Source organism: Guillardia theta (genome assembly GCF_000315625.1).
Source record: "Guillardia theta CCMP2712 unplaced genomic scaffold GUITHscaffold_94, whole genome shotgun sequence".
Taxonomy (NCBI): domain Eukaryota; class Cryptophyceae; order Pyrenomonadales; family Geminigeraceae; genus Guillardia; species Guillardia theta.
The window spans coordinates 118846-146709 of record NW_005434580.1 but is presented as its reverse complement, the minus strand read 5'-3'; the positions used below and the strand labels follow the sequence as shown (position 1 = coordinate 146709).

The 27864-nt window shown below is 50.7% G+C and overlaps 13 protein-coding genes across 13 annotated transcripts; 7 read left to right on the top strand and 6 right to left on the bottom strand.

Annotated features, from left to right (window-relative positions):
- Nucleotides 1-1644, top strand: GUITHDRAFT_116327 (hypothetical protein; the record flags this gene model as incomplete). Its single annotated transcript, XM_005824441.1, has 3 exons — nucleotides 1-147; nucleotides 202-291; nucleotides 343-1644. 3 exons carry the CDS (start codon nucleotides 1-3, stop codon nucleotides 1642-1644), a joined length of 1539 nt encoding a protein of 512 aa, XP_005824498.1.
- A 3522-nt stretch (nucleotides 1645-5166) lies between these two features.
- Nucleotides 5167-6009, bottom strand: GUITHDRAFT_78048 (hypothetical protein; the record flags this gene model as incomplete). The annotated part of the gene is made up of 2 exons (XM_005824440.1): nucleotides 5167-5650; nucleotides 5711-6009. Coding segments are annotated over 2 exons (783 nt in total), but the record flags the coding sequence as incomplete, so codon positions are not given.
- A 2735-nt stretch (nucleotides 6010-8744) lies between these two features.
- Nucleotides 8745-9314, bottom strand: GUITHDRAFT_154954 (hypothetical protein). The gene is made up of 2 exons (XM_005824439.1): nucleotides 9078-9314; nucleotides 8745-9048 (listed from the first exon to the last, which is right to left on the bottom strand). Exons 1-2 carry the CDS (start codon nucleotides 9299-9301, stop codon nucleotides 8793-8795), a joined length of 480 nt encoding a protein of 159 aa, XP_005824496.1. The 5' UTR covers nucleotides 9302-9314; the 3' UTR covers nucleotides 8745-8792.
- A 472-nt stretch (nucleotides 9315-9786) lies between these two features.
- Nucleotides 9787-10098, bottom strand: GUITHDRAFT_116324 (hypothetical protein; the record flags this gene model as incomplete). The annotated part of the gene is made up of 1 exon (XM_005824438.1): nucleotides 9787-10098. The coding sequence occupies one exon, from the start codon at nucleotides 10096-10098 to the stop codon at nucleotides 9787-9789; it is 312 nt and encodes a 103-aa protein (XP_005824495.1).
- Nucleotides 10099-10184: 86 nt separating this feature from the next.
- GUITHDRAFT_116323 (hypothetical protein) lies at nucleotides 10185-10778 on the bottom strand (the record flags this gene model as incomplete). Its single annotated transcript, XM_005824437.1, has 1 exon — nucleotides 10185-10778. The coding sequence occupies one exon, from the start codon at nucleotides 10776-10778 to the stop codon at nucleotides 10185-10187; it is 594 nt and encodes a 197-aa protein (XP_005824494.1).
- A 49-nt stretch (nucleotides 10779-10827) lies between these two features.
- GUITHDRAFT_116322 (hypothetical protein) lies at nucleotides 10828-11091 on the top strand (the record flags this gene model as incomplete). Its single annotated transcript, XM_005824436.1, has 1 exon — nucleotides 10828-11091. The coding sequence occupies one exon, from the start codon at nucleotides 10828-10830 to the stop codon at nucleotides 11089-11091; it is 264 nt and encodes an 87-aa protein (XP_005824493.1).
- A 1957-nt stretch (nucleotides 11092-13048) lies between these two features.
- On the top strand, nucleotides 13049-13794 carry GUITHDRAFT_116321 (hypothetical protein; the record flags this gene model as incomplete). The annotated part of the gene is made up of 3 exons (XM_005824435.1): nucleotides 13049-13079; nucleotides 13127-13132; nucleotides 13181-13794. 3 exons carry the CDS (start codon nucleotides 13049-13051, stop codon nucleotides 13792-13794), a joined length of 651 nt encoding a protein of 216 aa, XP_005824492.1.
- Nucleotides 13795-14352: 558 nt separating this feature from the next.
- Nucleotides 14353-14796, top strand: GUITHDRAFT_49003 (hypothetical protein; the record flags this gene model as incomplete). Its single annotated transcript, XM_005824434.1, has 1 exon — nucleotides 14353-14796. A coding segment is annotated over one exon (444 nt), but the record flags the coding sequence as incomplete, so codon positions are not given.
- Nucleotides 14797-15711: 915 nt separating this feature from the next.
- GUITHDRAFT_116319 (hypothetical protein) lies at nucleotides 15712-16110 on the bottom strand (the record flags this gene model as incomplete). The annotated part of the gene is made up of 1 exon (XM_005824433.1): nucleotides 15712-16110. The coding sequence occupies one exon, from the start codon at nucleotides 16108-16110 to the stop codon at nucleotides 15712-15714; it is 399 nt and encodes a 132-aa protein (XP_005824490.1).
- A 773-nt stretch (nucleotides 16111-16883) lies between these two features.
- Nucleotides 16884-18527, top strand: GUITHDRAFT_116318 (hypothetical protein; the record flags this gene model as incomplete). The annotated part of the gene is made up of 3 exons (XM_005824432.1): nucleotides 16884-17030; nucleotides 17085-17174; nucleotides 17226-18527. The coding sequence occupies 3 exons, from the start codon at nucleotides 16884-16886 to the stop codon at nucleotides 18525-18527; spliced, it is 1539 nt and encodes a 512-aa protein (XP_005824489.1).
- A 1822-nt stretch (nucleotides 18528-20349) lies between these two features.
- Nucleotides 20350-22332, top strand: GUITHDRAFT_116317 (hypothetical protein; the record flags this gene model as incomplete). The annotated part of the gene is made up of 9 exons (XM_005824431.1): nucleotides 20350-20428; nucleotides 20513-20580; nucleotides 20663-20913; nucleotides 21016-21087; nucleotides 21145-21244; nucleotides 21294-21356; nucleotides 21406-21732; nucleotides 21786-22064; nucleotides 22111-22332. 9 exons carry the CDS (start codon nucleotides 20350-20352, stop codon nucleotides 22330-22332), a joined length of 1461 nt encoding a protein of 486 aa, XP_005824488.1.
- Nucleotides 22333-22577: 245 nt separating this feature from the next.
- On the bottom strand, nucleotides 22578-25107 carry GUITHDRAFT_144941 (hypothetical protein; the record flags this gene model as incomplete). The annotated part of the gene is made up of 17 exons (XM_005824430.1): nucleotides 22578-22666; nucleotides 22893-22972; nucleotides 23019-23062; nucleotides 23108-23161; nucleotides 23336-23393; nucleotides 23443-23498; nucleotides 23556-23630; nucleotides 23685-23753; nucleotides 23920-23955; nucleotides 24015-24086; nucleotides 24144-24202; nucleotides 24418-24456; nucleotides 24567-24662; nucleotides 24710-24761; nucleotides 24826-24875; nucleotides 24928-25006; nucleotides 25051-25107. 17 exons carry the CDS (start codon nucleotides 25105-25107, stop codon nucleotides 22578-22580), a joined length of 1065 nt encoding a protein of 354 aa, XP_005824487.1.
- Nucleotides 25108-25580: 473 nt separating this feature from the next.
- On the top strand, nucleotides 25581-27591 carry GUITHDRAFT_144940 (hypothetical protein; the record flags this gene model as incomplete). Its single annotated transcript, XM_005824429.1, has 5 exons — nucleotides 25581-26407; nucleotides 26623-26701; nucleotides 26939-27021; nucleotides 27281-27416; nucleotides 27481-27591. The coding sequence occupies 5 exons, from the start codon at nucleotides 25581-25583 to the stop codon at nucleotides 27589-27591; spliced, it is 1236 nt and encodes a 411-aa protein (XP_005824486.1).
- Nucleotides 27592-27864: the final 273 nt, after the last annotated feature.

Here is a 27864-nt window from a genome sequence, read left to right as displayed (position 1 = left end):
ATGGGTGGAGTAATAGGGAAGTCAAGACGTTCCAAGGCTAGCGGGGTACCAGCTGCTCCTCCTCGTAGCAGCGAACAGCTCGCAGGGGAAGAGAAGAAGCTACAAGATCGCAAGGACCATGGCCCGCAGCCTTCGCTTCCTGTCCCGGTGAATGGCGACGATGGCTGGTCCTGGGAGGAGCCGCTGATGATGCTGGTTAAGGTGGCGGCAAGGACGGCGGGAAGCGGAGGGATGAAGGTTGCTGATGAGGCAGCCGCAGGTTCTGAGGAGAACCAGTTGGTTGCTTGCTCGGTGTGTTGTTGCCGGGAACGAGGAGGGTTGTTCTTACCTGAAATTGTACAGGGCGGGTTGCAACATGGCGGGGATGAGGAGAGTTTTTCAGATGTGAGGGAATCGCGGATCTTGAAGGATGGGGATGGAAGGAGAGAGGAAGGGACGGAGGATGAAACAGGGGAAGAGGCATTGGAGGAGAGGGAGAAAGAAAACCATGAGGAACGGGATGGAAAAAGAGTTGAAAGGGAATGCGATTCGAAATTCAAGGTCGATGGACTATTTATGGATGATTTGAAACAAGTTTCCATGTGCTCTGAGCATGTTGAACCAAAGAGTGGCGCAGCTTTGGATACGAGCACAATTACTTGCGTCAACTCCGAAGAGACGCTTGAAGGTAGACATGCAGGCAATCCTTTCCCACCAGCGGAAGAACGCGTTGAGGGTAAAAAGAGTGTCAGTTGGGAAACGTCGAGCGCAGGGCAGAAGTTGTACCTCAGTGAAGTGAGGGAGGATATGATTGAGCTCATGATATCAAACTTCGAATACTTGCTCCCTCAACGCTCGCTGTTGGATTGTGAGATTTTGACGTTTGCCACGGAGGACTCAGCCAACTCGTGTGACTTGGAAGATCAGCTCAGCTCAGCTGGGATGGAGCAGAAACTGCATTCAAACCTCGAAAACTCTCTGAAGGTGCTCGTGTTTGAAAGCAGCATCACATTTCCAGCTTGCTTGCATACTGGACAAGATGATGCGATGTGTTGGTTGTCTCTGTCAGTGGACCTCTTGTACCTGAGATCTTACTTGTTGCTACGTGAACTGGTTGATTGTAATCTCCTCATGCCAAGAAACGAAGAGCCGCAAATGAGTCGACAGCATTCATTTCAGCAGCTGCACCAAGACTTGCTGTTGTTCATGCAGACAGGGAGCTCGAATGTTTTCAAGCGCCGCGATGGTGGGGCCGGAGAGTTTGCAGTGAGGTTGATTTGGAATGATGTCAAGGAGAGGAGTTACTTTCACGCTCGATCTCATATCAACATACTGCACAGCAACCGCAAGTCTTCGAAATCTCAACAAGATCACCCGATGAAACCTTGCAGCCTGTTGCCTTTCCTTTCCTATCAGGTCCGACCTCATCCACACATACTTCCAATCGCATTCACTGACAGTCTTGGGGGAGCGAAAATGTTTGCAGCTCCCTTCCTACATGGTTATGTAGCGCTGAACGAATGGATGATACATCCGACAACAAGAAGAGCGTACTGTTTTGAGGATGATGTCGTGGACAAGAACAAGGAGAGTGATTGGGCAATGAGTTTGTTGCACATCTCCTTGCAGGTAATTAAGGTCGTCAGGGCAGTGGAAAGAATGTGATGACGGCCAGTGAGAAATGTGACGTGATCAGTGAGAAATGTGATGTGTTCAGTGAGAAATGTGACGTGTTCAGTGAGAATTTAAGCGAAAAATGTGACATGTTCTGAGGTGCGAGATGATTTCTTTCTGATGCAAGTCTTGTGAATGCTTGTTTGTTGAAGATTGTCGACTTGTTTCTCAGACGAAAGTCTCATTCATCTCTTTCAGGTTTCATCTGCAGTCTCTTTCCTCCACGCTCCGAGCTCGCACGTTCACTGTCGTCCCCGGGTGGACAGCCCGTACGAGTGGTCAGAGTCGTCGGCACACCTTAGCCTTTCTCCTCAAGTGATACTAGTCCGATGTCTGTTTCACCAAGATGTCACAGATCATGTCAAGTTGCAATCAGGAGCCGTCGAGCTCAACTGGCCGAACATGCACGCCGTGTTGTGTGATTGGAAAGATAGCACAACAACAGTCAAGATGGAAGAAAGTTTGCGATCGTTCCAAACATGTCGTGCATGTTCTACGAATGTATCGGGAGCAGTCAGATATGAAGACTGCAGGAATGCGGTTGTCAGCGGAAGGGCGGGGTTTTGGTCGCCGGAGGAATGTTCCCTAGCATGTGGATGGGAAAGTAGAAGGAAAGACGAGGAGCAAAGTAAGGAGGAGGAGAGGGATACGGGGAATACAGGCGAGAAAGGTGGAATGAAAGCAGCAGGGGCAGGCGAGGAGGAGAAGGGGATGAAAATTTTCGATTTCGAGGAGTACTGGGATGGTGTCAAGTTACCCCAAGAGACAATCCTGTTGTCTGCGGTCAGCGAATGTTTGATAGAGAAGCAGTTGCAAGACAGCAGTTGGACTACCTTGTACGTTGCGTTGGAGGCAGCAGGGAGTGGGGTTTTGTTGGGAGAATGCAAACTGAGCTTGCAGGAGTTAAGTGCTGGTGACAAGAGAATCGTCGTGTCGAGCAAGGGAGAAGTGGTAATTGACACATGTGAAACGACTCAGCAGACAAATGAGATGTTACGTGTGAAACTTCCATGGAGACAGGAGGACGCTCAAACGAGCGCACAAGTTTGTACAGCCTTGCGAGTCAACAATCACCTTGCTGAAGCTATCTTGATACATGTTTGGTTTGAAACATCTCCAGTGCGATCTTTCCCAGTCCTTTCATCCTCTCCATCTACAAGTTCAGACGTTTGGAGTCTTGCGATGCTGATCATCGACATGCACGGGTGGACGAGCAAACTGAGGGCAGGAGGATGGGAGAGCTTGACATTGTGTTGCAAAGAACATCTCGATCTCGAACACAACACAGAAGTCTCCCGTTCCCCTCCTCGGTCGAGCATGCCTGACGACCTGCTCGCTTGCTTGCAAGGCTGTTTGAAGGCTTGTCCAAGTCGTCGAGTCTGCAGCAGTTGCGTCACAGCTCGTCTTGGAGAGATCATGAGGACGCGCGCGAAGATCTCTATCTTTCATGAAGTTGCCGCCCTGTCATTGCAGACACAACTCTCTCATACGGTTGTCCAACGGTTCAGGCCTTTACTCCATGTTAATGTGCTACGACCCTGAAGTCGAACATCGTTTGTGTTGCCAACAGCTTACCCCTGCAGTCTGACAGGTGAAGTCTACTGATTTAGTCTTGAAGCATCGCTTGCTTCGACTGGCTCTTCTTCCACCATGATTCAATGGTTCTGGCAAGAAGCGATAATGAAGGGTCGCCATTATTGTTTTCTTTACCTTTTTCAATGCATGTCTGTGCGGTCAGCCATGAGATCTGAATAAACTTCATGGATGCCATTTCTCTCCTGTTGGAACAGGATCATGCTAGGATCATGCCTCTCCGTTTCTGTTACCATGTGTTGACCTTGATATTTCTCAAGGATTGACCATACCATCTTCTCCGACTGGTACGGTGAATGGCAACTCTCACCGCCTGACATGCGAGTGAAGTTGAATTGAAGCTTGTCATCGTCTTCATCATCAACTCGTTCCTCCTCATCACTGACATCTCTCCATCATGAGTCCCTTCCCTCATCAACACCTTGCTCCTTTCGAAGCTCGGGCCTCTTCATCATCTCACCAACTTCATCATTCTCATCGGCATCGTCACCCGATTAAATCCTCAGCCTCCTCCACCGACAACATCAGTCATCTTTTGCATCATTCACACTGACATGTGTATGTCCATGAAGACTTTTTCACTCTTGAGCAGAAAAACCCCTTGACAGCATGTTTGTTCAGTTTGCTTGTTTCAGGTTCGTTCGTTTCGATTCAAAGAAGAGCTTCCAGCGAATGGAAGGGAGTGAACAATTTGTATATAGATACGGACGATACATATACTAGACCACACAATAAAAGTTGTTCTAGTGCACCATCCAGAACAAGTGTCACACTGCACAAACGTGTCCGCTTGTAAGAGTGGAGCTCCTACTCTTCGCCACCCAGCTCGCGCTCTAGAGCCAGGGCCTTCTGGATTTGCAGCCAGACCCGAACCTTGTGGCGGGGAGGGGCGCCCTCCTCGTCGGTGAAAGCGTCGCGAGCGTGAGCCTGCAGAGCGTTGTTCGAGTAGATCATGTCTCCACGAACGAGCGGCTCGTAAAAACAACAAATATCGTCCAGCTGATCGTCAAGGACGTCCATCGCGATGCGCAGGAAGGCGGGCACGTCCCAGCCCGTCTTTTCGTGGCCGGTCTCGATCCAAAATCTCATATAGCGAGCTCGCATGCGCTCTCCGTCGATCATGAAGATGGGATAGGAGTTGTTTCGGATTCGCAGCGCGAGCAGGCCGGCACTGCGACTCAGCTGCATGCTGCCGCCTATTGATCCCTTTCCGGCTCCATTCTCGAGCACGTCTCGCGGAACGGAGCGAAGCAGCTCGTAGAGCAAAAACTTGGGTAGCTGGGCTTGCATGCGCTCGAACGCATTGCAGAAGTTGGACACTCTGAAGGCCCCTCCTTTCGGGGCCGGAGAAACGCACAGCAGCGACACGACATCGTATACGTTATCACGCGATGCGCCGTCCGTGTGCCACCCAGCTTCTGAGTCGGATACAGAAAAGAGGACGTTGTCCGCCTTTTTTTCCATCGCGTTGAGCTGGGCGCTCTTCACGTCGAAGAGCCTTCCTCGGGCGGTGGCGTCGACCTTGCCGATGAACGAGCTGAGGATGAAGAAAGCTAGCTTGCTGCAGGCGGTCATCTTCTCAAGCTGCTCGACGCCTCCGAGTCTTGTCATGTCGAGTCCACGGATCAGGGCACTTCCGGTCTCTTCGAGCAAGTTCCGGCGGACTTCCCGGCAGAATAACTTGACTGACTTCAGCTCGTCGCATGAGGCGTGCGCGCCCATCTCAAAAGTCTCCGCCGTGATTCCTTCTTCGTAGCACCGCAGTGCCACAGTGCAGAGCTCGTCGTTCGCGGCGATTGGCAGGGGCATGACGAGGGACTTCTTGATGTCTCGCATCATAGTAGAGGTCCACATGATCTTCTTGGGAAGCAAGTCCAGAGACGAGCTTCCGTTCACTCTCGACACAGACTTGGGCTTGCGCACCTTAAAGACAAGGTGAAGAGGGGCGTCACTGACGCTGGCAAAGAAGCTCGGGTTCGATGCCATGTGCTCGGGCTTCACTCGAGCCTCTTCACAGGTGACGATTTCGAAGCCAATAGTAGAAAGGGCCTTGAAATAGTCGTCGAGGGTTTTGAACACCATTCGAACGTTCAGAACAGTCCCATCCGTCTTCTTGATGTGGCCCGAGATGACTTGGTCTCTCAGAGAGAAGTAACGGTTTTGGTCACCCGCCTCACCTTTGAAGCCGAATGTGTCCGTCGTAAACTGGATGATCGCAGGATGAGGCACACTAAAGACAAAGGTACCTCCCGGCTTGAGAGCGCTGAAGACATCGCTCATGCAACTGGTCATGTCGTGGATCGTCATGTAGTTGAAGAGGAAAACAGCCACAGCAAGGTCGCAGAAACCCACTTCGAAAGCGGCTCCAAGAACAATGTTGGTCTGGTCCACAGTGTCTTGGAGGCTCTGCCGCAGTTCAGCTGCGTTTCCTGTGATGTAGTATTCACCTTGCTTCGCCATGGACTTGGCGCGGGCGATCATCTCTTCAGATATGTCGATTCCAATGACCTTTCTGGCGCCCATCGCCATGAAGGTTCGTGACATGTAGCCTTCGCCACAGCCGACGTCGAGCACCGTGGCGTCGCCCTTAGAGAGGACGTCTTCCACAGCTGCGACCACGCGAGGTCTTCCAGTAAAGTCGCTCAGGCAAGTAGGTTTGTCTCGTACCCAGTTTAAAGACTGTTTGTCGTAGAGAGCGCTCGCCGACTGGTGTGCTTCCAGATCGTTTCGTCTGGAATGCGACAGGGCAGCAACACCTTCCATAAACCTGACACGACTGTCCATGACTCTTTTTGTTGTGTGCATGATCGTCTTGCGACTTTCGGCAGTGTGGCAGTGTGCAAGTACGATGTTCCGCATGGCACTAGCGTGGTGCACGTCCAAGCTGGTGTGAATGACGAGGAAGGCCAAGTCGTCGTTGGTCAAGTCGGTGGTGAGTTTGAGGCCCTGCGCGAGGAGATTGTAGAAGTGAGGTACGATCAACTCAGATCCAAGATACAGGAGCGCCAGTAGACTCTCCACGTCGTTGCAGGAATCGACGATCGTCGATATGCTGCTTGCCACATCGTCTGGGATGAACCCATCATAAGATAATCCACAGTACTTCTCCAGCTTCTTTAACAACTTATCAAAGAGGATAGTATGCTTCACACCCAAGAAAGTGTCGCGAGAAATACCGAACTTGTCGACGAGAAGCTGGATATCTTCCTCGGAATAGTTTCCTTCTTCTTCAGAAATGTTTTCAGCAAGAACTTTGCCATGCTCTTTGTCGGTGATATGGGCTTCTAGCTTCTTGGAAGATGCCAGAAACCGGCCAGAGAAGTGTTTATACGCAGTAAAGAAACGAAGGGCAACGAAAGCAGTGTCTTTGCCTAAGGCCCCGCAAGCGATGTTCACCAGAAGGTGGTGGTTGACAGCACTGTGCCCCAGTGCATATTTCTCCATCACTGCTAAGAATTGGTCATTTGTGGCTTGAGTAGGATCGATGAGGTTGTGATTGAGGCCGTCCAAGCCGTCGTGAGGACGAACGTTGAACCTCAGGAGACCGTGCTTCAATTCTTTCCGGTCAAGAGTACCGGACTTGTCAGTGTCGAGCTGAGCGAATATCTCGTCCACAGTAGCATCGCTGCCCACAGTGCCAAGAAGCTTGCGAATCAGCAGTTTCACCTCCTCTCGATCGAGTTCACCACTCTTGTCCACGTCCACTTCCTCGATGCACTCGTCGATGAAGGTCATTTGAGCCTCTCCGGGCTCGAGACCGCAGTCGAGGATGTAGTACGGGTCCGACCTGTACAGGCTTGCAAGGTCTTCGACGGTGACTTCCTTGACTTCCTTTCCGCAGGCTGCGGAAACTTGGACAAGCAGCTCAGAGAAAATTGGCTCAACGTCTTCACCCGGACGATACTGGATGGTTTCTAGGAGAGTCTTGAAACCTTCTATGTCGAGGGATTTTTTCCCGAGATACTTCAACTGAAGCGAAAAATCTCGGAGAGCTGCCTTCGCTGCCTCCGACAGCTGGCGAGATGGTCGCGAACACTGTTCTGCCTGCATTTCTTGGGAGAACGAGGCTTCGGCCCCCCCCCCCCCCACACACACACCTTGAAGGCTTGTCAACTTCACTGCGCCGTGACCCTCTAAATCAGTCACATTTCTCCATGATTGATGGGGTTGGGTGATGCCAGGGGTCACCCATATTTTTTTATAGGTAGCAGTTCTCCCGTACGTCCCCGATGCTCCTTCTCCCTACGTTTTATAATATATATTATAAAACGTAAGGGATCCATAGTGTTGTATATATTATAGTTACAGCACAGCACCCCCTACATTCCCCACTGCCTGTAAGTATAATCAAAGCCAATGGTGGGTAGTGGAGCACCACCACCCCACCCATCGGGGGAATTTCAATAAAGTTGCATAATTCAATCGAAGGGGTGTTACCACCGGTCCATGACACCGCGTAATATTATATTTTTAATTGAGTCATGGACAAGCGCAGTTTATTACTGTTGTAGGACGTATTTACTGGTACAAAAGGACTGTACCGGATATCCAGAGATTTCACTCAAGTTCCCTGACAATCATGGTACTCATGCCTGGTACAAATTTGTACCAGGCCTTTCACACTTAAGCCATTTCGGCGTTGCTTTCATGGCGGATCGTTGCGGTTGCGCATTCGCCTTTGTCAGGTACTTGTGGGCGTCGGAACACCTCCTCACCCATCACCTGACCTCTGAATCCAGGCTCCCGATCTTCCCTCCAAGTATCAAGACGACAGCTTGCTCATGGTTTGACTGTCCCGTCTCGGACTTGCACTGATCCGTCACAGCCTTGCACTCCAGTCTGCAGACAATTCACTGATGGTGGTGGGAACGTTGTCATCACGTTGTCATCACTCATCAATATGCAGCATCTAGATGTGGTCAATGCCAAAGAAGTAACATCTCTCTCCAATCATGATAAACCCCTGAGCTTCAAACTCCATGTCACCCCTCATTCGCCCCCATGTTCATGAATCTGTAACACCTGACGATATGCAATACTGTGCAATATGGTTGGCACGCAACGTTCCTTTTGGAACATAACTGACCCTGAATCCAGCTTGGCATCAGTGCATGAAAATCCATAATGCCGTACATGACAATATGCACTCCACAGATCATGTTTAGCATGTCATCAAGACAGTGATTCATGCGAATATCTCCTCCATCTCCATCCATCACAAACATGCCAGATGGCAGCTGATACCACGGCATCTCACAACCTCAACTCCAACAAAGCATACTCCGGCATCCCTTCGCTGTCACAATACCCACCATCCCCTTGATTTGCAGTGCAGTATGATACCTGATCAACTGCATTGTCTGTTGCTCTCATTGTCATCATCATCCCAAAAAGTACCCTTGAGTATATCATCACAACCTACCATCGCTTTGGCATCGTAGCGAGAGACTCATTCTTTCCAACATTCCATTTCCACATGAGGGCTTAACACACATGTATCAACTCAACAATGATTTCATTCAGGAACGAACTGTAAATTCTCTACACTACGTGCTCTGGAGAATGTCTGCATACGTCCTTTGTCCACTCTCCCTATTTCTATTCGCCTCTACCTGATGGTCTTCAACTGCCAGTGACATCTCAATACGAACCTGCTTGTACACATTCTTCCTCGTGTTCTCATCCTTCACGTCTGCGGAGAAAGGAACCTGACTGAGGTGCTTTAAGGGCCGAATCCTCCTCACTTGTCCTTCCACGATGACATCTTGCCCCAGATTCCACCACATGAACATATTTCGAACTCTGCACCGCAAGGAAATCGCCAAGCCAACGGGACCATGTGTCTGCCAGGCACCCATCCTTCCCATTCGAAGTCATCCCCTCCAACTTGTATCTCACCGTTGCCATCATCCCCCTGTCCTGGTGATGAAACCAGCACCGCATTCCTCTCCGGTGTCCCCTCCCTGCTCACTTCTGCACCTTCCTCCGATTCACTCTCATTCAATCTTCCATTCGAGTCAGCATCTGGCATCACGTTGCTCACCCCATGTGCCATCATAACATGGCCTGCTCCATCCAGTACCATCTGTCGCATAGCTTCACCCACGGCGGCCTGCACCTGCTCCCCTATATTGCCCATCTGCTGCACCTGTTGTCCTATATTGGCAACCTGTTGCATGACGATGCGGAAAGCCTCTGTGAAGTCCATGCTTCCAGATGTAACCTGCCCTCCACTAGGACCTCGTACATCCCTCATCCATCCAGCAACAAAACCTAAATTCGTTCGCAGTTCGTCCCTGATCACAGTTTTGAAATCGTCAAACTTGTGGTCCAGTTCTTTCATCTTCTCCTCGATTACCTTCATCTTCTCATCCATCTTCTCCTCGATTACCTTCATCTCCTCCTTGATGGCATCTCGCACTTCAACCCTCATCTCTTTCATGCCTTTCAATATTTCTGTCTTGGTTGGAGTACCACTAGCTGACATGCCGCAATCGGTACACCTGTGCGAACACACGATGATATGCTCTCGCAAGGACATCAGCCTTGCCATACTGCCTTGTCCAAACATTCTAGCGACTCGTCCTTGATCCTTGACTTGTAGTCGTAGTATCCCTTGATGCCGTCGTTGATCTTCATGATCTGGAAGGAGCTCGTTGGGAATGTGCCGCAGACGTAGTCCGTGCCAAAGGTGGAGCCGTAGGTGTGGTAGCTGTTGTGGTTCATCCTCGGCCCCTTGAAGAGCCACATCCCCTCGCAGGGGTGCATGGGGCATAGGATCCCGTTCTCCTGGAGTGTGGTGTTGCATGCGAAGTTGTAGACCGCCACGCTCTCGGCGTTGAGCTTGATCATGTCGCAGTGTAGTGTTTCGGAGGTGGGCTGCGCAATCTCGCAGGGCTCCGTCGAGTGCTCGTAGATGTCTATCTCTGTAGGGATATCTAGGCCGAACTCATTGCCACCATCTTGATGATCTTGAGCCTTGCCCTCTGGCTTGCCTTCCTGAGCCAGTTGACCTCCTCTGACTCGCAGATATCCTTTGTGGTCGTCTCCTTGGCGGCATCGAGCATAAGGTTGTAGAACTCGTCTACCGCGTTGGGCAAACCCCCGTCAACCACAATGAAGAGCTTGTGCTCGAGCACGTCATTCACAAAGTTCCTATCAAAGGCATGGTAGAGGCCTATGCTGGTCGGAGGCTCGGGCTTCCAGGGCATGCTATCTACATACTTGTGGTTCTGGTCCCAGTTGACGTCTCCGTATTCGTCCACTACGACATCATTGAGAGGCATACAGGACAAGCCAGCGAAATTCTTCAAGCTCTCCTTCTTCAGCGTCTTCAGGATCTTAAGCATCTTCTCCCTACAGAGCTGGGGGTTTGTGAGGAGCTCTATGACTTTGTTGTTGACCCCCAGGTTGGCCTGTGTGTCGAACGCGTGATAACCTTCGTTGGTTGAGTAGTCGTTTTGATCCTCATCGTAGTCATCCTCAATGTAATCGACGTCGGGTAGGACCTGGGGCCTTAGGCACTCGGTCATGGTGACGCCGTAGAACATGTTCCTGCATATCGGAAGCACCGAGCCGAGGATGATGAAGGCCGAGAGCATCACAAAGGACATCACCGCGGACTACGAGAAGGAGCCAAAGGCTTATGGGAGAGAGAACTACTTTGAGAACAACAACAGCAACGTCATCTATGTGGATCCAGAGACAGAGGGCCAGAGGGACGAGGACGCGTCATCCAACATCTCCCTGACAAGCGAGGTGAAGAGCATGAAGTCGACTGCGCCCGAGCCCAAGACTCTTTATAACTTCAGGAGACCCTCGAAGAAGCAGAAGCTGTACATCTAGTCTGAGATGGACGAGCTGTGGAAGACTATGAGATCCGTGTATGGCATTGGCATAGTGATCTTCATCGCCTCCTATGCCTCGGACCTCTCCAGTATTCTCCCCTTGATTGCCTTCATCATCTACCTACCTCTGAGAGGGAAAGCACTACCCCCTCTAGGCTACGAGTACCACCCCTGTATCATCTTTTCATAGAGAGCTGCCGCAAGCACCGGTACCTGATGCTAGTGGTAGTGTGTGAAAAACTTCGATACACCCGTTATATTATGCGGAGACTACCTACCTCTGAGAGGGAAAGCACTACCCCCTCTAGGCTACGAGTACCACCCCTATATCATCTTTTCATAGAGAGCTGCCGTAACCGGTACCTGATGCTAGTGGGAGTGTGTGAAAAACTTCGATACACCCGTTATATTATGCGGAGACTACCTACCTCTGAGAGGGAAAGCACTACCCCCTCTAGGCTGCGAGTACCACCCCTATATCACGTTTTCATAGAGAGCTGCCGTAACCGGTACCTGATGCTAGTGGGAGTGTGTGAAAAACTTCGATACACCCGTTATATTATGCGGAGACTACCTACTACCCCCTCTAGGCTACGAGTGGTAGTGTGCCACCTTTTAGCGGTTTAGAGAGCAAGAACAGCTGCTCAAGATCATTGCGAGTCTTGTGGTTTTTGAACCTAGCAACTTGGCAACACAAGATGTGCACACTGTGACATAGTAGACACACTGGCAGGGCCATGGCACTTTCGAATGCTGGTCCGATCATCTCTCTTCGTCTATGGCATGATGAGCATGTTTTCAGTTCTTCGCCGCTGGAAGCCTCGGTGGGGCACAACATAGCTTTGCCCGCCAAAAAATTGATTTGAATTTTCTCGTGACATTCCGGCTGCCATGGCATGCAGCCCCCCCTAAATTCCCCGCCATAGCGCCCCGAACGCACTCAGTGCTGCATGGAGGCACGATGCCATGATGCCAATGATGATGCTGAGGCGGGGGGGTATTGCTCGTGGAGGCCCTTCCTTAAGCAGCTCAACGTCTACCTTGCTCGCTTCAAGGACTGGAAAGTCCCGGACGAGTACAAGCTCACCGAGCGCATCAATCGCCCTCTACCGCGCGGAGTCACACATCAGCCCTGACGCCCAGGAGAGCAGATCGAGGCTCGCAGAGCTACCGTCCTCGACGAATGCGTCCGGGCTGTCTTCGCTGCCCGGCCGGATAACCAACGAGCAGCTGGCACACGAGCTGCTGCTGTGCATTGATGTATTCTCGTTGACTACTTGCATGTTATTCTGACCTGCTGCAATCCTGTCTGCGTACTCTCTGAAATGAATCATTTCAGCCTATATTTTAGCCAGTGATTCCTCATTCGCGCGACCAGACGGCCCTCGCGACGTTGGATACTACAGCAGGCTGTTGACTGCTACCGAGCGCAATTATGACACGACGGACAGGGAACTCGTTGCTATCAAGGATACGCTTCTTTGTTTTCGTTTATATGCAAAAAAATCCCGAAGAGGCTGCGTCGGCTTCTCAAAGGGGAGGAACCGGCTCATTCACTGGCAGAAAGCAATACATCACGTTGATAACGACATGTAGATCGTAGACTACGCTTCACCGTATTCAACGATGTCTCCATTACTTATCACGCACTTGCATTTCCCTTCCCCATCGACTAGCAGGACATCCAGGTTTTGCACGAACTTGCATTCTTGTAGTTTTGAGATCACGATCGCAAGCGCTTCTGCAAGCGGCGGTTCCCCTCCAACCACATACCCTGTGTAAATCTTACCCGATACGTGCGGTCTGTGTAAAGGTTTTGAGATCTCGTGCATGAGGTTTTTAAGTTCTTTCTGAACAAAGTCTTCCTTCGCTGCGAAGCCAAAGTTTCGCAGCTTATTACAGACTTTTGTGCCATACATACTCAATGTCGTTTTGTCACGGCCTACAGTCAACAAATGCTCGTTCACAAACATCTCCAAACCTTTCGTGAGAGACAAGTCGCTCTTGTACTGTTGCATGGCGATCTCAATCAGAGCTCGGTTGTTGGCTATGACCTTGACCCGCGATAATTCTGACAGGGTTTACAGACTCTTTCTTGAAGACAGCAGCGTTGGACAACAGCATCCCCTTTGAAAGCAAGAAGAACAAAGCCTTTTTCAGAGGATCGACAACAGGGGGTGTTTACACGCTCAACAACTGGAGGGATTTCCCCAGGAGCAAGATCGTGCAGGCCTCCTTGGATCACCCGGAACTTATTGATGCTCGCTTCACAAACATCGTTCAGACAGACTCCGACCAGGTTGCAAGAGTCATGGAGAAGGAAGGGTTTCTATCGAGAGGACGAGTCTCGCACTCTGAACAGTGGCAGTACAAGCTAGTCGTCGTGCCGGATGGTAACTCGGTTCCTGACCGCCTGCTTGACTTCCTTGCCAGCAACGTGGTAGTCTTGAAGCAAGAATCCACAAGCGAAGAGTTCTGGTACAGGGATCTGCAGCCGTACCATCACTTCATTCCCTTCAAGCGAGATGTTTCCAACCTTATCCACGTCATCAGATCGTCTCTGAAGAATGAGAGTCTCTTGCGACATGTCGCGCAGGCTTCCACACTGTATGTGCTCGAACATCTCAACTCAGACTCCATGAAATGCTATCTGGTGCACCTGCTTCATGCGTACGCTCAGGTGTATAGTGGAAAATCGTAGCCAAAACTCAGAGTCAAAAGTCACCCAATCAAGTGCGTTTTGATTGCACGTCGATTGAAAGTAAGGAGACACTCTACTGAAACATCAGTAAGTGTCGGTCTCCAATATGTTGCGGAACTTTCTGTTGATCTCTTAGAAATAAAATTTGGCACTCTATCATAATCCTCCCTGCAATGACTGAGAGTCGGTCACAACATCTGGAACATAAATTGTGTAGTGCGTTTATCTAAAGGAACTTGAACCACCGAACGATTGAACTCACCAAGATCAGCACAGCAATTGCATCAACACGTTTTCCCCAAGAAGAACGATCTCAACGAAAGCTCAACAAACATTTGCTGGGTCTCTGATACAAGTACAAAGCAGAGTAACAAGAACCTTGAAACCCCCGTTGCAAAAGTTGTAATTTCCTATGCCACAACCTCTTCGTCACCCATCTCCCGCCGCCTCCTCATCCTCCTCCTCCTCCTCCTTCTGTGCCTCGTCATCCCCTGTGGAGGTACACTAATACGCCCCCACTCCATCTCCTTGAGGAGAGGAAGCGGGATTTCTCCAGCCATGGAGGAGAAGACAGACAAGTCGACAGGCGTTCTGTACCTGATCGGGCTGGGGTTGAGCAACGAGCAGGACATCACAGTGTGCGGCCTGCAGGTTGTGAAACGCTGCAAGCATGTGTATCTTGAGGGATACACGTCGATCCTCGGGGTAGAGAAGAGCAAACTGGAGGAGTTCTACGGGAGGGAGGTGGAGCTGATGGACAGAGAGGCGGTGGAGTCGAACTCAGATGAGATGTTGCTTGCAGCGAGGACGGCAGAGGTTGCGTTTCTTGTTGTTGGAGACGTGTACGGGGCAACTACACACACTGACATCGCCCTGAGAGCGAAGGAGATGGGCATCAGAGTGGAGGTCATTCACAACGCGTCCACCATGAATGCTTGTGGAGCGTGCGGCCTGCAGCTCTACAACTTCGGGCAAACAGTGTCACTCTGCTTCTGGACAGAGAGCTGTCCTGTGGAGGCAGCAGACCACGAGGCCGGCGAGGAGGAGGGAGGCGAGGAAGCTGAGAAGATTGATCTCGTTGTTGTTCAGCTTGAAGAAGACGGGGATGGGGAAGTCGCACGTGAAGGCAGCGATCTTTACCCCCAGCTGCTTCCCATCTGTGTAGTAGGCCAGCCCGACCTCCACCTGCAGCGGGAGGTCGTAGTTTGCGCCTGCCAGGTAGTTCGTGCAAGCTGGGGTCGTGCAGAGGATGGAGGTGTCGGAGGTCCAGCTAGCCCGCTTGCAGCTCGTCTCTCCTATCGTCGCCGTCGGCGAGTAGTCCAGGACTGTTGCCAGGAGCTCCAACTGTGTATATCCGAGCCAACTGGAAGATAGGTATGTCTGCTATGAAATCGCGGAACAGGGATAACAAGTAAAAATGTGGCAGGAGAGACGCAGGATCGCTATATCCTTGGTGGAACGGGTGGAGACCAGTTCGCAGGCAGGATTCTTGCTGGCAACGACAGCGGAACGGCAGACTTTGCTGTACTTCCACCCCACTTCACAACGGAAGGATTGAAGCAAATAGAAGAGATCGGATGGGAGAGGTTCATATCAGGTTACAGCAGTTTCCCGGCAGGATTTCAAAAGTGTATCCGCTTCTTCCTTGCAAGTATCTTATGGCACCTTCCAACTCTACAGGAATGGTTTCCGCACAGCAACGATGACATATGTCATGGAAGTATGCAGTGAACTCGACATCGGGCAACTCTACCTCGTCAGCCACCTTGGCTATGTCTTGAACGAGCCCGTTGGTCACTCTGTTACTTTTCTCCCATCGAGTTCCTTCAGTACCGTAGTGGGTGACATGGTTGTTGTGGATGCTGACGCCAACATAGTCCTCATCCTCCCGCACCTTCCTCCTCACCACTGACTGTGTCACACTGACTGTGTCACTCGCCCAGCACACGAAGCAGAGCGGTAAGGACGCAAAGACTCCTCGATGCTCGGATGAGCAAGGCACCTCTTGGCATGAATGAACTCATCCAGACTTAGCCGAGCTGGCTGAGAGTCCCTTGCTGGGTGTTCCGACTGCACTGGAAGCTTCACTGGTCGTAGGATCCTCTCCGGCTCAGGTTTGGAGGCTGCTGTCCGATGCAAGTCAGCGATCCTGGGCTTTCCATCATGGAGGTTCGCAGTCTTGTTCGGGGGAGAGCTTGCTACCTTGATAGCAGTGTTGCTGAGCCTTGCGTTCTTCCCCCCTTCAGCTCTTCTCTCCCTCGTCTCCGTGATGTTGTTCTTGAGTTGAACGGAAGGAACCCTCTGCCCCCTCCCCATCGCCTTGCTCAGCTTCCCATGGTCACTCACCGAAGGGGCGCTCCGACTCGACGGCTCCTCATGGCGGGGTCGAGGGGTGAAGAGGACGACACGAACTAACACAGAGAGCAAGGAGAGGACGAGGACGAGGACCGTGAATCCCCGCATCCCCTGCGCCCCCTGCCCTTCTTTCACTAGCCGAGCATGGCGACAAACGGTACTACCGTACTGTGAGAGGCCCGTAAAGTTATTATAATTGATTTTATAATACTGTCAACTTCCGGGGGGACTGTCACCCGGGCATGGGCCGGCCCGGCCCCGGCCCGGCGCCTTCTGGTGTAGACTGGCCGTAGTACAAACGTGACATTTTCTTTACTCAAAGTTTTAAGTTAAAAATCAGTAGGAGGACAATCAGGAGAGTCGGGGAGGCTTGACTTACACGCCCTTTTGAATCTGTGCTAGGCTATACACGCCTCAGAGTTGTTGGTTTCTTTTGAGTCTTTACCCGGAAGAGTAGAGTTGGAGTTGGAGACGAGAGAAGCGAACAAGAAAGGAGAGGAGAGGAGAGGAGAGGGGAGGAGAGGGGAGGGGAGTGGAGGAGAGAGGAGAGGGGAGGAGAGGGGAGTGGGGAGAGGGAGGTGGGGGAGGAGGGGGAGGGGAGGAGGGGAGGGGAGAGGGAGGAGAGGGAGAGGGAGAGGGAGAGGGATGCTGCAAGAAGAGTTCACGGAAGCAGTTGGGAGGAGCGATATCGCCTTTCTGACAACGAGGCAGATCAGCAACCTGGTACCTGGGTCATGGGTGGAGTAATAGGGAAGTCAAGACGTTCCAAGGCTAGCGGGGTACCAGCTGCTCCTCCTCGTAGCAGCGAACAGCTCGCAGGGGAAGAGAAGAAGCTACCAGATCGCAAGGACCATGGCCCGCAGCCTTCGCTTCCTGTCCCGGTGAATGGCGACGATGGCTGGTCCTGGGAGGAGCCGCTGATGATGCTGGTTAAGGTGGCGGCAAGGACGGCGGGAAGCGGAGGGATGAAGGTTGCTGATGAGGCAGCCGCAGGTTCTGAGGAGAACCAGTTGGTTGCTTGCTCGGTGTGTTGTTGCCGGGAACGAGGAGGGCTGTTCTTACCTGAAATTGTACAGGGCGGGTTGCAACATGGCGGGGATGAGGAGAGTTTTTCAGATGCGAGGGAATCGCGGATCTTGAAGGATGGGGATGGAAGGAGAGAGGAAGGGACGGAGGATGAAACAGGGGAAGAGGCATTGGAGGAGAGGGAGAAAGAAAACCATGAGGAACGGGATGGAAAAAGAGTTGTAAGGGAATGCGATTCGAAATTCAAGGTCGATGGACTATTTATGGATGATTTGAAACAAGTTTCCATGTGCTCTGAGCATGTTGAACCAAAGAGTGGCGCAGCTTTGGATACGAGCACAATTACTTGCGTCAACTCCGAAGAGACGCTTGAAGGTAGACATGCAGGCAATCCTTTCCCACCAGCGGAAGAACGCGTTGAGGGTAAAAAGAGTGTCAGTTGGGAAACGTCGAGCGCAGGGCAGAAGTTGTACCTCAGTGAAGTGAGGGAGGATATGATTGAGCTCATGATATCAAACTTCGAATACTTGCTCCCTCAACGCTCGCTGTTGGATTGTGAGATTTTGACGTTTGCCACGGAGGACTCAGCCAACTCGTGTGACTTGGAAGATCAGCTCAGCTCAGCTGGGATGGAGCAGAAACTGCAATCAAACCTCGAAAACTCTCTGAAGGTGCTCGTGTTTGAAAGCAGCATCACATTTCCAGCTTGCTTGCATACTGGACAAGATGATGCGATGTGTTGGTTGTCTCTGTCAGTGGACCTCTTGTACCTGAGATCTTACTTGTTGCTACGTGAGCTGGTTGATTGCAATCTCCTCATGCCCAGAAACGAAGAGCCGCAAAAGAGTCGACAGCATTCATTTCAGCAGCTGCACCAAGATTTGCTGTTGTTCATGCAGACAGGGAGCTCGAATGTTTTCAAGCGCCGCGATGGTGGGGCCGGAGAGTTTGCAGTGAGGCTGATTTGGAATGATGTCAAGGAGAGAAGTTACTTTCATGCTCGATCTCATATCAACATACTGTACAGCAACTGCAGGTCTTCGAAATCTCAACAAGATCACCCGATGAAACCTTGCAGCCTGTTGCCTTTCCTTTCCTATCAGGTCCGACCTCATCCACACATGCTTCCAATCGCATTCACTGACAGTCTTGGGGGAGCGAAAATATTTGCAGCTCCCTTCCTACATGGTTATGTAGCGCTGAACGAATGGTTGATACATCCGACAACAAGAAGAGCGTACCGTCTTGAGGATGATGTCGTGGACAAGAACAAGGAGAGTGATTGGGCGATGAGTTTGTTGCACATCTCCTTGCAGGTAATTAAGGTCGTCAGGGCAGTGGAAAGAATGTGATGACGGCCAGTGAGAAATGTGACGTGTTCAGTGAGAAATGTGGCGTGTTCAGTGAGAATTTAAGCGAAAAATGTGACATGTTCTGAGGTGCGAGATGATTTCTTTCTGATGCAAGTCTTGTGAATGCTTGTTTGTTGAAGATTGTCGACTTGTTTCTCAGACGAAAGTCTCATTCATCTCTTTCAGGTTTCATCTGCAGTCTCTTTCCTCCACGCTCCGAGCTCGCACGTTCACTGTCGTCCCCGGGTGGACAGCCCGTACGAGTGGTCAGAGTCGTCGGCACACCTTAGCCTTTCTCCTCAAGTGATACTAGTCCGATGTCTTTTTCACCAAGATGTCACAGATTATGTCAAGTTGCAATCAGGAGCCGTCGAGCTCAACTGGCCGAACGTGCACGCCATGTTGTGTGATTGGAAAGATAGCACAACAACAGTCAAGATGGAAGAAAGTTTGCGATCGTTCCAAACATGTCGTGCATGTTCTACGAATGTATCGGGAGCAGTCAGATATGAAGACTGCAGGAATGCGGTTGTCAGTGGAAGGGCGGGGTTTTGGTCGCCGGAGGAATGTTCCCTAGCATGTGGATGGGAAAGGAGGAGGAAAGATGAGGAGCAAAATAAGGAGGAGGAGAGGGATACGGGGAAAAGAGGCGAAAAAGGTGGAATGAAAGCAGCAGGGGCAGGCGAGGAGGAGGAGGGGATGAAAATTTTCGATTTCGACGAGTACTGGGATGGTGTCAAGTTACCCCAAGAGACAATCCTGTTGTCTGCGGTCAGCGAATGTTCGATAGAGATGCAGTTGCAAGACAGCAGTTGGACTACCTTGTACGTTGCGTTGGAGGCAGCAGGGAGTGGGGTTTTGTTGGGAGAATGCAAACTGAGCTTGCAGGAGTTAAGTGCTGGTGACAAGAGAATCGTCGTGTCGAGCAAGGGAGAAGTGGTAATTGACACATGTGAAAAGACTCAGCAGACAAATGAGATGTTACGTGTGAAACTTCCATGGAGACAGGAGGACGCTCAAACGAGCGCACAAGTTTGTACAGCCTTGCGAGTCAACAATCACCTTGCTGAAGCTATCTTGATACATGTTTGGTTTGAAACATCCCCAGTGCGATCTTTCCCAGCCTTTTCATCCTCTCCATCTACAAGTTCAGACGTTTGGAGTCTTGCGATGCTGATCATCTACATGCACGGGTGGACGGGCAAACTGAGGGCAGGAGGATGGGAGAGCTTGACATTATGTTGCAAAGAACATCTCGATCTCGAACACAACACAGAAGTCTCCCGTTCCCCTCCTCGGTCGAGCATGCCTGACGACCTGCTCGCTTGCTTGCAAGACTGTTTGAAGGCTTGTCCAAGTCTTCGAGTCTGCAGCAGTTGCGTCACAGCTCGTCTTGGAGAGATCATGAGGACGCGCGCGAAGATCTCTATCTTTCATGAAGTTGCCGCCCTGTCATTGCAGACACAACTCACTCATACGGTTGTACTGTTGTCTTACACCTTCACGTCTGTCATTCGCTGTCATGCTCTTTGATTGTAATCATCCCTCACGAACATATCTTCCTTGTTCATCTTACAGATGATATGAACAACTTGTAACCAACCTGTTGCATCAGGCGCTAGATGGAACTCTCCGAACACCTTCTTCGACAGCTTCTTCGGAACTGCAACAAAACATTTTCAAGATGTCTTGTGCTTGCTATCAGCGAGCAAGTGACCTCTCAGGAATTTTCTCCAGAAACATTTCCTCTGATTGTCAGTCAGCTAAATCTTCAACTGCAAACGTGCATTCGATCCTAAAAACTTGTCTCCACGCGCAATGTATGGCGCAGATATCGGATGAGATGTCCTGCAACCTTGCGTTGAAGATGCTATACGACATGTTCAACAAAACTAGGCACTGTAAGACGCTGGGCCTCAGATCGGAAGAAGTTGTCTCTTTGCAAACATGTGAATATTGGTCGTTGATGCTTGCAAATGATGCAGTGAAGAACATGTGCGGTTTGATTCTGGACCTTATTGCCACGATTTACATCCAACAGAGAGATTTGGAGGTTAGTAAAAGTGTCAACAACTGTCTGTCTTCGTGATTTTCTCTTCCTAACAACGCCTTGTGATGTTCCTTTTTGTCTACAGAGCTCGCTGAGGTGTGTCTTCGAACGAATGGACTTGTTTCAATCGCCGCTACTTGTCGACTCCTTGCTTTCATACACGCAACGAGACATCGCCGGCATCTATCGATCTTTGGGAAGGTGGGAAGAATGCATCTCATTTCTCAACAAGAGTTTGCAAAGTCTCAACGATCGCGAAAAAGAGAGCTTCATGAGTGAGAGGAGAAGAACGTTTATCAACATTGAGCTTGCATCATCCATGCTCCGTTGTGGGAGGTAAGTGACAAGTGCGATATCAAACAATCTACTGACTGGTAGAGCTGAGAGTTTTCTGACATGTGGACAACAATCGCAGAATCATCTGAAATGCAGCAACAGGTTGCAGGATGCGATATCAGTTGCTGAGCATTCCATGAAGACGATGGGAGTGCTGACAAGTCATGAGACAAGGTGATGTCGATGATGGGTGATGAGCTCTTTGACGAGACCTGTTGAATCAAACTGCAGACAAGAGTGGAAATTGTTTTGTAAGATAGTTGAGGAGTGCTCGTCAAAGCTCGTATCTCAAGCTCTCTCGGGTCTGACGATGAAAGAATGGATTGACAAAGTTGGAATCAGGTACATCAACTTGCGCTGCTTGTGATGGCCCGTGACAGGAGGAAGCGCGAGAGAAGCTAGAGGAGGAGAAGGCTGAGGAGAGGAGAAGAGAGCAAGAAGCGGTTTGCTAGCTGCCTTGAAACAAGACACGAATCTGACATCATTGCAAAGATTGCAAGACAAGCAAAGTTGGACGAGTTTGCGGCAAGAGGAGGAAAGATCATCACCAACAAACTGGATGACGGAACGAATGTGACCATCCTGATCGAGGGGAGCACAGTGCAACAGGACTGGGAGAAGACCATGAATGACATATCAGAAGTTCGGATGCTAAGAATGAAACAGAGGAAGATTGAGGGGGAGAGATGCTTTGAGGGTGCTAAGGCTGCGATCCGACAGCACCCGCCGGCCGTTGAGCAAGCAAGGTTTCTTTTCGAAAGAGCAAGAGATGCGTTTGCGACAGCTGCTGTGTTCGATATGATAACACCGTTGAGGAAGGTTGGTTTGAAGATGTTTGACTTGATATTGGTTGTTAACATGGTAGATGAAAGATGCAAGACAAGCTCGAGCTGCTGGAAAAGAAAGAGTGTGGAAAGGTTGTTGTGCCGACTCAAATCAAGATGCCAGCGGCGAGCGAGGAGGAGCGGGACAACTACGTTGCTGAAGATGAAGATGATGCGTATGGTGCCGATGAGCAGGATGAGGATGTTGACGAGAAGGCAACTTGTTCTCAAGCAACACTGATAGAGACATCAAATGCAACTGACTGGGAATCATGGTGGAAAAAAGACATGTCTCGAGTGAACGAAGAGAGTCTTCTTGCGAAGCAGGTAGCTACCAGATGTGTTGCGAGTTAATCTGATGTTCTATTGTAAGGTGCAGGAGATACAAGAGAATGGAAGAGAGAAGGGAGAAGAAGGGGAGATGGACGACGAGACGAGGAGCAGGAAGAAGAAGGTGGAAGAGATGATAAGGAAGGAGCTTGAAGAGCAGAGGGTTGCATACTTGAAACGTCTTCAAGAGAAGAATGTGGAAGATGAAGAAGAAGGGGATGATGAAAGATATCGGGGAAGCGATGACGACAACGATGTGACATAACATGCATTTTTTTCAGAATCTGTAAAAGAGTTTCCATTGAAAATTTCTACCTTCACATCTCAACACGTAAGAAAATCGCTAATGGCCACCATCTCACCCTGAAATCCCAACCAGCTCACTGAACAACCGTATTCTTCCCAACACCATCATCGCCGTTGTCGTCATTGTCATCATATGCATTCTTGTTTTCGCTGTAATCAACTCCGATCTCGATACCTGTTTGTTTCATCGCAATCGTTTCATCATCATCGTTTCTCGACTTCTTCTCTCAGATCTTTCAGTGCCCGCCCGACGACATTCCTGCCGATGATTTCCTCGCCTTCCACTTGCACACCTGGTCGATCAAAATCAAACAGAGCGAAGGAGATGAAGTGAGGGAGATGAAGTGAGTGAGTTAACGTTGAGGACTGATGATGGCTTAAGATTGAGAATCCATCCAAACTAAGTCAAGTTGTGCCCTTGTGAAAGAAACAAGACACCAGATGCACGCAAAGGAGCAAGGGAAGGTATAAAGACACAAACAGTTCAACAAGTGACAAAAATATCAACTATACACTGACCGTTCCATGTCCCTCCGCCAACCAGCAAGATGTCTTTCTTTCCTGACTTCAACAATGCTTCTCTCGCCTGATCATTTTGCCTGCAAGCATGGTTTGGTTGCACGTGGAGCAACATTCGGACTTCACATGAACTTAGCTCGCATGCCCTTCATCGTGACGGATTGTTTCATCTACATGATGGTCATTCCTTCCATCTATCGTCCGAGATAACTCACGTTGTCCCAACCACTTACTTCTCCGCACTCTGTCTGTGCAACGATATCCAGAACCTGGCAAGTTTGCGATGTCAAATCATATCAAGACAAACAATGGAACACGTATACATCGAAATATCGCACTACATTGCAGCATACTTCAATTGTAGTAACTATGTCTCTCTTTCTTTTCCTGCACATTGCACCCCCACCACGAATTTTGACATCTATCCAACGCACATATCTCACCTCAAAAGCATCTTTTGCGTTCTGAATCGTGTTGACAAGCCCAACATGAGGAGCATACCTGCAAACAAGTTCAGATTTCGCACAACAAAAGAAATTTCACATCTCACCTCACGCACTGAATGTAGTGCTCCACTGATTTGTAAGTCTGTCCGTCTACATTGAGCTGCAAAAGAATCGAAGTTGAGAATCTGGTGTGAGATATCATCAAGAAAGCACAAACCTCGCAGAGAAAGTAGTTTGAGAGAGGATCGCTGTCAGTATTGTAAAAGATATGATACTTCTCCGTCATCTCATCCTAAGCACCTGATCAGTTGCCAGTATAGAGAACAGTGAAAAAACGATATCAAACCTCATTCGCTGATTGACATTCGACTTCTACTTCATCACACTCGTACATAAAATCGTCATCGTGCTCAACCTGCAAAGTCGTTACATCCATTCACTCAAGACTTTCCGCTCTGCCTCATTGCAATGCTTCTGAAATTCCTCCGTATCTCTCAAGATCGCATTGCACCCAAGACACTTCAACATCTGAGGATCGAACTCGTAAGGGCAGTGATTCAACATCTGAACTCCAATCACACCTTCTTCAGCTGCACAGACTTTCTCTTCAGCTCCTCCTGAGCAAGCAAATCATCTCTGTACTTCCCCAACTCCTCCTGACACTGTTTATCGGCACCTGGTAACAGAAATCTCCTGCTTTGATCGCAAGCTCATCAAATTTTTCCTCCCCTGCTGGAAAGATTCTCGTCTGCCAAACAATCTCAGCACGACCCTCGTGCTTATTCCACACTGCCCATGACGATACCTCGGCTTCTGGCAGATCATCTTCTTCCTTTACACCGACGAGCGCATCATAATGTTGTCCTGGAATGTAACGCCATCATCATAATGTCGTCATCGTGACAACATCGTCATAACAACATCGTCATAACACCTTCGTTGCAACAGCATCGTTGCAACAGCATCGTCGCAACAACATCGTCGCAACAACATCGTCGCAACAACATCGTCGCAACAACATCATCGTAACAACATCATCAACGTCTCGCATCATGGGCAAACAGAAAACGAAAACACACCTGTGTATAAGATGTAGATCCTTCCAGCACGATTCTCGCCTGTTCTTCATGATCATTCCTTCCATCTCACAAAAAGCATGCGTGTTGAAACCTCCGTATGTCAAGACAGTAGATTTCTCTGCCATCATCACCACCTTAACATTGACAACCCGTCAGCCTCTCTGACATGTTCCAACGCAGACAAGTCCCCACAATGATCTCAAGGTTGTACTTCTTCGCCAGGATGTAGATTTCCGTCTCCCCTCCTGCAATGTTTTCAGCCTCAACATCTCTCCTCTCCACACACAAGTACCCCAGTTCATCTCATTCTTGATCCATTGGCAGTATTCTTGCACGTTCGTTCCCTGTTGACTTCCATCAACGCGACTGGAGCAGGGAGTGTAGACAGAAGCCAAATGTCACACTTACCAAGAGAACTTCATCGATCGCCGGGTCATGAGCAACGTGCTCAGCTACAGCTGTTCCCATCCAAACTTACAGGGGAGCAGGCGAACGTCAAAACTTTCATACCCGCTCGAAGTTCAGAGCATATACTGCCCTGCCTCCCTTCTGCAAGATAGCCCACAGAATGGAAAAGACAGTTGTTGTCCTGCATGGATGTCAGAGCAGCAGCACACATTCATCATGCTCTACCTTCGCCATCCTCCTCCGAACCATCATCTTTGCCTCCTCGGGGGCATTTGCGATCATCTTGAGACTGCTGGAGATTATCATAACCACACATGCTCCTCCTCCCCCCAGCCATAAATCTTCCTAATGGTTTCATGGCACACTCCCGTGCTCGCTGTCTTCTCCGTTCTCATGATCACTTTCCACATCAGCACAAGTACAAGAGACAACAATGACATCGTTACATCTACATCATCACATTACGTATCAGCCAAGATACAGCTTTCATCGCGACAACGAGAGCTGCAGCTGCCGCTGCTCCTTTCCCTCCTCCTCCTACTCCTCCTCCTCTACCCTCTCCCTCCCCTGCTCCTGCTCCTGCTCCCTCCTCCCCTCCTCCCCTCCTCCCTCCTCCTCCCCTGCCTCCTCCCATTATCTTCATCCCCATAGAGACCGGCGTAACAAAGTTTCTACAACAAAACAAACTTTTGACGTTGGTACCTTGAAAGTTTCAAACTTTCGGCTCAGACTTGAACTTCTTGGTCGGTTAGGTCATGGCGGGCAACAGAGAAGAGCGGCCCGGGGGAAGGCTGCGAGCGAGGACGAGGCAGTCCGACAGGATGGCAGGAGAGGAGGAGGAGGACCCTGTGCTGAGAGCAGGGAGGTTTTCGAGCCGAGCAGGAGTTCTTGGCAGAGATACGGAGGACGGAGTCTCTTCTCTGCTCGACCTCCGAAGGCAGGCAGACGAGGTGTCCAGGAGGGCAGGCGGCATGCGGAAGTCCGTGGTCGATGCCAAGGTCGCCATGGTTGCTCAGCGGCTGGCGTTCGAGCGGAGGCTGCAGGTGGGAGAGCAGGACGGCGCTGACCCGGTCACCAAGGCGAGGAGCAGCCATGCATGGGCGGAGATCCCAACGGACCACCTCAAGTTCGGGAAGCTGGTGAAGGGAAGAAACGAGGTGGACGAGGAGGTTCTTGCTCTGAGGAGAGAGATCGTGGAAGGCGAGCGGGAGTACCGCTCTCTCATCGTGCAGAAGAGCAAGCTGGACCGCATGGCGGCGGCGTTCACGTCCAGCCGGGTGATCCAGGAACTCTCGTCCAAGGAGCTCAGCTACAACATGACGGACGACATGAAGAAGCTGCTCAAGTCCACCAACAGACTGAGGAGTCAGATATCCATGCAGGGCGAGGCTGCTCCCGGTCTGAAGGTGCCTCATCTCAGCTCCTACGGCAGCCCAACGGCGGCTGGGCCGAGAGGGTCGAGCAACAGCAGCGCGGTCAACAGGCAGAACAACGAGAGGCTGGAGTTGAGCCTGCTGAGGGACAAAGTTCAAACTCTTGAGTCGAAGATATCAGAATTTGAGAACAACATGTCGCTAGCAAGGTCTGATGCTGTCTTGTTGGGTCTTTCCTGCTGTACTTTGTTCCATACTCCACTCCTCTCCCCTGTGTTACCGTCCTATCACCCTCCTGACCCTCCTTTTCATTCCCTTGGGTCCTCCTCCTCCTCCTCCTTCTTCTCCTCCTCCTCCTCCTTCTCCTGCTGCTCCTGCTGCTCCTTGTTGAAAGATATTTTGTGCCTGACGATGTTATTTACAGCATACTGGACGATTCAGAGGTGAAGCGAATTGTTGACGATTACTTACTGGAGGAACACTCGATATCATACCAGCTCGAGGTCCTGCTTCTCCCCTCCTTCCTAATTCCAGTCTCGTCCTCGTCCTCGTCCTCGTCCTCGTCCTCGTCCTCGTCCTCGTCCTCGTCCTCGTCCTCGTCCTCGTCCTCGTCCTCGTCCTCGTCCTCGTCCTCGTCCTCGTCCTCGTCCTCGTCCTCGTCCTCGTCCTCCTTCTCCCCCTCTCGTATTCTGCCAGTATTCCTCATTCTGCTGCGGCATTTCCTTGACCTCTCTGTCCAGGTTCGGACTGGGTCACATGAAAAGTCGCAGACAGACTGTGAGGTGTATGTTAGCCTGGCAGGAACGATGGGCTTCAGCGAAAGGTGCTTGCTCTCAGTACTTCTTGCCTCAGTAGCTGGACAATGAAGGAAGAGATGGGAGGGAGAGAGGGAGTTTCATAGTAAGGGAAGGATGAGAGGGAGGGGCGGAGCGAGGGAGCGAGGGAGCGAGAGAGAGGGTTCTGATTGGGGTCGGAGGAGCAGTTTTTGAAGTAGGGGAGAGGAGAGAAGTATCAGAGAGAACAAAGAATGTCTCCTGTCTCTTGGGTGGCTGTGGTGGACGTACAAGATGACTGCTGAGCAGGGAGATGTTGTTCAACCCTCACTACGGCCAGACAAGCTTTGAGAAAGGATCTGTGAGGTACTTCATAATAAGGACTTCGAAAGACCTTGGCGAGTTGCAGAATATGACCGTGTGGATTGGATCAGTTGGGGACAAGGTGAATTTGTCATCTCTCAAGAAAGGTGGATTTGTGTTGATGGGTAACTGACACGTACTTTCAGCCCTCATGGTTCTTGGAAGACATCATCGTCTACAACCTCAAGACTGTGAGCGATGTCTTTGTGTGTGGTGGTCAACTTTGGGGGCTGGGGAGAAGAGTAGGAGGGAGATGAAGGAGGAGAGGAAGGAACGATGGGAAAAGGAGGTGAAAAGGAGAGGAGAGGGAGAAGAAGAGGGGAGGGGAGGGGAGGGGAGGGGAGGGGAGGGGAGGGGAGGGGAGGGGAGGGGAGGGGACGGGGAGGGGAGGGGAGGGGAGGGAGGGGAGGGGAGGGGAGGGAGGGAGGAGGGGAGGGAGGGAGGAGGGAGGGGAGGGGAGGGAGGGGAGGGGAGGGGGAGGGGAGGGAGGGGAGGGGGAGGGGAGGGGAGGGAGGGAGGGAGGGAGGGGA

What these genes read in the sequence shown, in the direction of transcription:
- GUITHDRAFT_154954 (XM_005824439.1), bottom strand. Translation starts at nt 9,301, where the DNA reads ATGGCACATGGGGTGAGCAACGTGATGCCAGATGCTGACTCGAATGGA. An exon ending in CCTGGCAGACACATGGTCCC is followed by an intron (nt 9,049 to 9,077) that starts GTTGGCTTGGCG and finishes CTTGCGGTGCAG; the next exon opens with AGTTCGAAATATGTTCATGT.